This window comes from Eurosta solidaginis, chromosome 1, assembly GCF_040869045.1.
Source record: "Eurosta solidaginis isolate ZX-2024a chromosome 1, ASM4086904v1, whole genome shotgun sequence".
Lineage (NCBI taxonomy): Eukaryota > Metazoa > Arthropoda > Insecta > Diptera > Tephritidae > Eurosta > Eurosta solidaginis.
Window position 1 is genome coordinate 272,357,502 of NC_090319.1, and position 8,218 is coordinate 272,365,719.

Here is an 8,218-nt window from a genome sequence, read left to right on the forward strand (position 1 = left end):
TCCCATACATATATTATCTCCCATACAACCGATCGTTCAGATAAGACGATTTTGGTCATTCCTGCCGCAATTTAGAAAGTATACACGTGAAACTCGGTGATATATATTTTAATATATCATAGAAGATTTTCTGAAAAAATCACTTTGATCGGAGCTATATGTATATAGTATATACCTATCCCATACAACCGATCGTTCTGATAGAAAGATTTTTGGCCATTTCTCCCTTAGTTTCCAATATAAAAACGTGAAACTTGGTGATATATATTCTAATATATCATAGAAGATTTTCTGTAAAAATCATATCGATCGGAGCTATATATAATATATATCCCATACAACCGATCGTTCAGATAAGGGGGTTGTTTTTTTATTTTATATTTATCTTAAAAATCGTTTAGGTATGTACATCTGTTCACTATATATTTCTTATCTTATAAATCATTTTATTTGGAGATTACAAACGGGATAAGATTATTGTTCAGCCCCATTCATGAAAGGTATGAAGCCTTAGGCACAACCGAAGATAGTCCCGTCCTTACTTGTTTTAGTTGCATTTTGTCAAATTTTTGGTTTATTATGTAAATATAACCGTCATACAAAACTCAGTCAGTCAAAGCTCGCACGTATCGGAATTGGAATCAAAGCTCCGTAGCACTTCTATTACACACATACGTAGAGTCGCAACTTTTGTGGGTGATTTTAAACTGAGCATTTGTCAGCTACAAATAGTAAACGCTGCGACAACATAAACGGAAACTTTGGTTGTTCAACGATTTGCAAACTAATACCATTGCATTCTGAAATGCGCATGACTTGCGATTAAGCCAAAAACTTCTGGAATTTAAAGTGCAAAATTTGCAAACAAAAACCTTAAGTTGGTAGATTGAAATTGGAAACTAGCTCAAATAAATTTACACTAAAAAACTAAAAATATATGCAGGTTGAATTCGTTAATACTATAGTTGAGTTGAATATTAGTGGGTGATGTTTCGGTTTGAGGGCAAATATGCGTTAAGTTATAAACGTACATATATGAAATATCATACAGCATACAAGCCCATGGAACAATATTGGCTGCAGAGTGTGGCTGTGCAGAATGGCGTTTGCTTTGGGATGGAATGAAATTAAAATTATAGTAGAACTAACATATTACTGAGTATTTTAGCAGTATCGGTAAATGTATATATTTTGGCGAAACCCCGACTCATTGTGATACCGCGAACGAAGGCTGAATTCGATTTGAGTATATCAGTCATAATTAGATTAGCTATTGGAATGTAACTTTCGAGCTTCCAAGGTAGGACTTTTTTAGAAAAAATCATAAATATTGGTTGCAATAAGCAATAACAGACAAAGTTTAGTTCCGAAAATACTCTCTAAGTCATAGATTAATTAGAATGCCACTCTTTATTAATGAAAATGGCCTCTGTCACTATCTCAGAGGTATCTAGCGATGCACCTGCCTTTGCTTGTTCACTCACTTTTTCATTGCCGTCAAAGTTCCTGTGACTTGGTTCCCAGGTGAGCTTGATAGCCGTAAGATTTGCTGCTTACAGCTTCCGACTGCCTTGGAGAACCTTTATATGAATCCTTTGCTTTGAGCACTGCTTTAGTGTTCGCATGTATGCGTATCTCACTCACCATCGCTTACCCGATTCTCTAACAGCAAAATACAGGCCCTCACTATAACTGGTATCTCTGCTAGGAATCTGAGTTTGGAACACGGTTATATAGTGCGACTTGTAGCTGTACGGAGAAAATCCCCTCACCAACACCGCAGACCATTTGGAGTCGTCAATGTAGAGTGAGGTTATGTCCTCTTTGTAAATATTGTCAGCTGACCAATCCGTTCTTGAAGCCTCACCTGAAAATTCTTGTGAAAGTTCAGTGTGGGTGATCTATTGCTGCATCAATGTAGGGCAGCATTCTTAGGACAGGCTGTTCATTCAGTGCTTCGTTCCAAATTTCAGACTACCTAAATCGAATGGATGAGCTAGTTGCTGTCAGGTGTATGTGGAGGTCCAATGGCAGCTGGTTAAGTAATATAGCACCTCCGTTCTGTTCCGACTCCATCTATGTGCTCCTTTTACCCTCGCTTATGCCGCCCTGCTGCCTCGTGTTTAGTTTCTTGATGTTATATTGCTTGTCTAGTGCTGGCCAACACTCTAATGATTCATACGCCAGGGTGTGTCTTATGGCCGCTGGGTAGAGCTACATTATAAACTTATCATAAGCACAGTTCCTTCTAACTATTGTCTAGCAAGAGTTGTATGCAATGGATGCCTTCACTACTCTACCATCAATATTGACTTTTCAGTTTAACTGGTTGTCTATTTCGACGCCAACGTACTTTAGTCTCGTTGAGAGGGAAAATTCAGCGCCATTTAAAGAGGGCATTCGAAGTTGAGATGTTTTAGATCTTTTACTGAAGAGTATTACTTCTGACTTGCCTTTGTTCATATTGAGGCCATTCCTTGCAGCCCAGGTAATACGTTTAGCGAGCCCTGCAGGGCGTCGTCTGCATACGCCACTACCTTTTATTTATTTCTATCGATTTCAAGTAGTGCCTCGTTTACTGAACAACCCAAGGCAGTGAGGAGAGAACCTCACCCTGGGATGCTCCTCTTCCCATGTTTCTGGTCATTGTCACCGATCGCATGTCTAACAGTTATGTTCTCCAGCAATTACTGCGTCCATCCGCAAATGTGGTTAATAACTCCGGCATCTGGACGGAACTTGACAGTACCGCTGGTTTCAATATTGTTGAAAGCTTCCTCTATATTTAAAAAGTCAACAAGGGTGTACTGTTTGTAGTGGAATGATCACTCAACAGAGCCAATAAGTTCATGAAGAGCACTTCCAGTTAACTTGCCTTCCTGTAAGCACGCAGAGCCTTAAAAATGATTGGCCCTTTTATTATTAACCTAATGTAGATATCCGAAAGCCTCTCAAGTGCCTTAAGCATAAAACAAAGTTAAACTTTTACGTCTGTAGGAGGATAAATTTTGTTTTCTTCCAGATTTGTGCCATACAAGTTAGAGTGATACCTACCTTGTAGACGCTTTCCACTCAGAGTACCATTGGGTCACCTAGCTTTTGAAGCATTACCTGTCCATCGAGGCCAGGCGACTTAAATGGAAGAAACAAATGATTGAAAATCTTATCTTTTCCCTGTCAGCTATCATGTCCAGTAAACACTCTGAAGAGGAGATTGGTTCTTTCACTAGTGTGTGATCGCATCCTGAGAAGTGTCTATTTATGAGGGTGTTCAAGGAGTACCCTCTCGAACTCGTCCAAGCTCCGTCGTCTCCTCTTACGAATTGGTCGTTATTATGATCAGTCTAGTGTAAGCTCGAAAGCCCAATTTTACGTTGTTTTATAATTAATTTTAATCGCCAGTAAAAACTTTTGTCCCTGACGAAATGACAAGAAGTTTCAAAAAAAAAAATTTCAAAGTAATACTAATTCCAATATACGCCAAGCTTATGTGTAAATAATATATGGTTTTATTAACTTTGACATGCATATGTCTATATACACTAAAACCTCGCTTCAGCGGACACTCACCGTCAGTCCACTTTTGACATAGATGGTAACGAAAACGCGGATGAACTGGGAAAGGAAATAATGCTGCCCATGATCAACCAAGTAGGAAAGGCGTAAAGCCAAGCTTAAGGTTGTATGGTGTCCAATATCACGCCAATTCAAATTTTCAGGTCAAGAAGTCGTTAGTAGGGTGGTCTCTGGTTAACGGAGTTATTTCATAGGCATGCTTCTTGAGGTGGCTCTTCAGTTTGGTCCTCGAATAAGCTTCTGGTAGCTCTATGGGCACATTTAGTTTATGCGACGTCCTTTTAGACCGATCAGTAGCCAACTTAAAGCAACCTGGAAGCCTTGCTTTTCACTAACATAAAGATGATACCATATAGTGACAGACTAAGACACTTCTTAAACATTGGTATGTATTTATCTAATGAAAATTGGTTTTATTCGGGGAGTCCCCTTCCGTCATGTGCATACATATGTCCGCAAATAGTACGACATTTTTGAAATGTATAAATTTAAGTTCATTATCTCAACTTGTCCGCCTACGAGGAGTTCCTGTTCGTGCAAGAGAGACGCTTTTGATTAATTTCTTATGCAAATAGATCTCAGTGTCCACCGTTAAGAGACTCGTGTCCGCTTATTAGAGCTTTTTCATCATATTTTAAAGCATATAACTGTCTGCGTCCAGCGAATCGAGTGTCCGCCTAACGGAGGGCAATTCGTTCTAAAAATTATACCTGAAAAACTACCCGACCAAGGGGTGTGTCCACCTAATAAAGGCGTTCGGTTTTAAGGGCTTCTCTGTTTATACATTTATTTCATTATTTTCTAAATTTTCTAAAAAAAAATTTGTTATCAATATGAAACAACCAAGCTTATCAGTAATTGAGAGCAGAAAAATGTTACAAAGCCAATCTCTCAAAGTTCGATTTAGTTAAAAATTGTTGATTAGCGCGCTTACTTTGTTCGCATTACAAAAAGTATTATAAGCAAAATTTTAAAAAGTAGAAATTTCACAACATCAAAAACTTTTTGAATAAAATATGAACTGCGAATTACTACAAATAAAACAGAACAAAAATTGCAAAAGTTTTTAACACAAAATTAAAATTATGCTTGTACAAAAGTGATGACCAACGAATTGTGGTTTTAGAGCAACAAAGTTGTTGTTTTTTGATTTGCATCAAATGCACTAAAAATCATTTATGTGACAGTGGCGAAAACAAATTAGTTTTGTGGTATAAATTTAACAACAATTTTTTTACTAAGCTTGGACATGCATCATTCACATCAGGTCAACAGACGCTGTCACAGTTTTGGTTACATAAAAATGATTAAACTTGTAAATTTTTTTGCTGTTGTTGGTTTAATAACGCTATGTGCACCTGTGGGTGGACAAGAATTCACCGCTTTAAATGCTTACAAATATATTAACAAAGCACGACAAAAACAACTCGAAAGCCTAGCTGTACGCATACATGCATCATTAAATCCAAACAGAATGCCATGTGAGAGCTTTTTCGATTATGCGTGCAGCTTAAATAATCCACCATTTTCAATTTTGGGTAAGCATTTTTGTGTAGAGTGTGCATTCAAACAAAACGAAACGATTCATTTGTACGATACTGTGGCACAAAACCGCATACAATCAGTGTTGGCTGGACTTTTTCACAAAAAGGTTAGATAGACAAAAAAAGAAGCTAAATAAAAATGTTTAAGGCTAAAAAAAGAGTTAAAAGTTTAAGACAACTTTTGTTCGTTTATTTTGTTTCATTTTATTCAAAAAAACATAGCAATATAAACGTTTCATACATCTTGTTTAAAATGAATTTGTTCTCCAATTTCATAAAAAATAAATAAAATAGCTTAGAGTTGGAACTTTTGTTTTATAAAAATTGTTTCAAATAAAGCATTTGATCACTCTTCTACTATTACTACTAGAAAATACCTCTGAATTTGGCATACACAAACTCCTAAAAAACGAAAACTTTTCTAAATAGGTTTCAAATAGTTCTGGAGCTCCTGAAAACGAGAAAAAAAGCTCTGTAAAATTTCCCCCAATTTTCACATTTTTCCAAAAGTGGAAAATTTTAAAAAATTGGAACATAAAAAAATTTTTTTTGGGTAGTCTTTCAGTATTTCTGAAGTTCCTGAAAAAGGGAAAATAAGTATTTCAGCCAATGTTCATATTTTACCAAAAGTTTAAAATTAAAAAAAAAAAATTTATTAAAAAGTTTAATAGTTCTCGAATTCCTGAAAGGATAAAAAAAGTTTTCTAAAGTATGACAGTTGGGCGTTATTTTGCGGAATTTTTTTTCTCCTTATCCAATATTTTTTAATTTTGAAATTTTTGGAAAAATGTTATCTCAGCCATGTAGATGCAATTCGCAATGGTTGGAGTCGACCTTTAATAGCAGCGTATACCATCGCTTAGCTCCTTTGCCTACTTGCGAACTTAAAAAATGGCCTACCTTCTATTCCAAAAATAAAAAATTATTTTGCAATTATAGAAATATTAAAACAGAAAACAAAAATTATTATAAAATGTATTGTTCTGGTCTTGTGTTCCAATCGAACCTTTATCAATAGGCCGATAAAACAAATACAATTTTTAAATATAAGTCGTCATAAACAGTTTGAGAAGTTTTCGCAATCGCGGTAGGACCATCGCGCGAATGAAATGTTTGCAAGTGATTGCTTGAATTTTGTCTGTTCATTCTCATTGCTAATCGCTGTTACAATGGGGCCGTATTTATATATCGTTAACTATATGAATGTGACGTGGTGATGATACTGAATTATTTATTGCGGAGCTACTGGAGCGGCATTTTATATATTATTATTTGGTATTCGGGATTGTGCCATGGAATGTATAACACCACACAAATTTTTTGTATTTTTGCACACTGTTTTTTAATGTTATGATATAACACATATATATTTGTACTCCTTTTCAGGAAATATGCCCGACTTCAAAGATCTTATGAAACTCCTCACCGATCTGCAACAGGACCAAGAACAATTTGAGGCCAAACAAAAAATGATGGATTTCTTCATATCGTGCAATTCGAAGAAGGCGCTCGAAGATTGTTATCGTGAAACATTCGAGTATTTCAAACCACTTTTCGGCTATATTATAAATAAAAATTACGTAGTTGCAAATTCACAAGAGCACAGCCATTTCATACAATTATTAGAAAGTTTCCTCTACAAGGCGTCACAAACACACAATTTCCGTCACCATCCCATTCCATACCGCCTACAAACGCTCAAAGACAAATTCAAGCAACCGCACATTTATTTTCACACTCACGCACTAAGTCGTGAATATGAGGCATTACGTATCTATCGTGAAAGTTATAAACATAATGTACGTAATTTGGAATTGCATCGACGTCAAAACTCCACCTACGAGATTGGTGTTGAACGCACTATGTTAGATTGGACTTTGTATTTGTTTCAAAGTCGTAATATGCCAATGTCGTACTATTACGCCACATTAAATGTTCACCTATGGATGACACTATATAATACGACAGAACGTGACCGTGAACCGAAGCGTGTACACGAATTGGCCGAATGTTTGAAGTTACCACCTTATGTGCATGTTTTGGATGAGGCTCGTGTTTTGGCTGTGGTGTATTTGAAGGCTTTTCAAAATGCTTGGATTGATTATAGCGATTGGATTAAGCCGGATCGGCCGAGTGGAAATAATGACATATACGATAGTGAAAATCGTATGCTATTTCCCTACAATTTGGATAATAAGAAAATTTTCTTTATTTTATACGCACAGAATTTTTGTGAATTTGGTAAAGAATTGGCCGAGAATATTTTCTATTTGGGCATGAAGCAAAATCGTGATTTCGCAGATAGTTACGATTGCGTTTATCCACAAGAGCCGCGAATGTCGTGTGGGGTATAGATTTAGGTGTTATGATATAAGATATGAGTTTATAATATATTCAAATTTTTTCTTAAACTAAAATAAAACTTAAAAAAAAAAAACAACCAATCACACACAAATATAGACCGGTCCCGGTGCGTATACCCAACATTTTTAAATGGTTTTATTTAGCTTGACTCTGTGTAGCGAACAGATTTTGTAATTGAAGTTTAAGTAACTTCCCGATAAGCTACAAGCTTGAAACTTGAAATATAGTTCAGAACCCGACGACACTGCAATAATAAGAAAAAAATCTCCGAGAAATGATAGGCAATTAAATAAAGACTAAAAACTTGAAAATAAAGTAATTAAAAAACAAGTAAGGAAGGCTAAGTTCGGGTGTAAGCGAACATTACATACTCAGCTGAGAGCTTTGGAGACAAAACAGGAGAAAATCACCATATAAAAAAAGGAAGCTAGGGTAAACCTGGAATGTGTTTGTATGAAATGGGAATCAAATGGGAGGTATTAAAGAGTATTTTAAGAGGGAGTGATCCTTAGTTCTATAGGTGGACGCCTTTTCGAGATATCGCCATAAAGGTGCACCAGCGGTGACTGTAGAATTTGTTTGTACGAAATGGGAATCAAATCAAAGGTGTTAATGAGTATTTAAAAGGAAGGAAGGACGCCTTTTCGTTTATATGTGAAAGCGTCAATAAACCAATCCAATCACCATGTTTCATTCCTTTTTTCGAATTTGGTAGAGAATTATGGCATTTTTTT

The 8,218-nt window shown here is 36.0% G+C and overlaps 1 protein-coding gene across 1 annotated transcript; it reads left to right on the forward strand.

The window, feature by feature from the left end:
- The first annotated feature begins 4,484 nt into the window (after positions 1 to 4,484).
- On the forward strand, positions 4,485 to 7,604 carry LOC137243086 (uncharacterized). The gene is made up of 2 exons (XM_067770294.1): positions 4,485 to 5,114; positions 6,507 to 7,604. The coding sequence occupies exons 1-2, from the start codon at positions 4,826 to 4,828 to the stop codon at positions 7,472 to 7,474; spliced, it is 1,257 nt and encodes a 418-aa protein (XP_067626395.1). The 5' UTR covers positions 4,485 to 4,825; the 3' UTR covers positions 7,475 to 7,604.
- Positions 7,605 to 8,218: the final 614 nt, after the last annotated feature.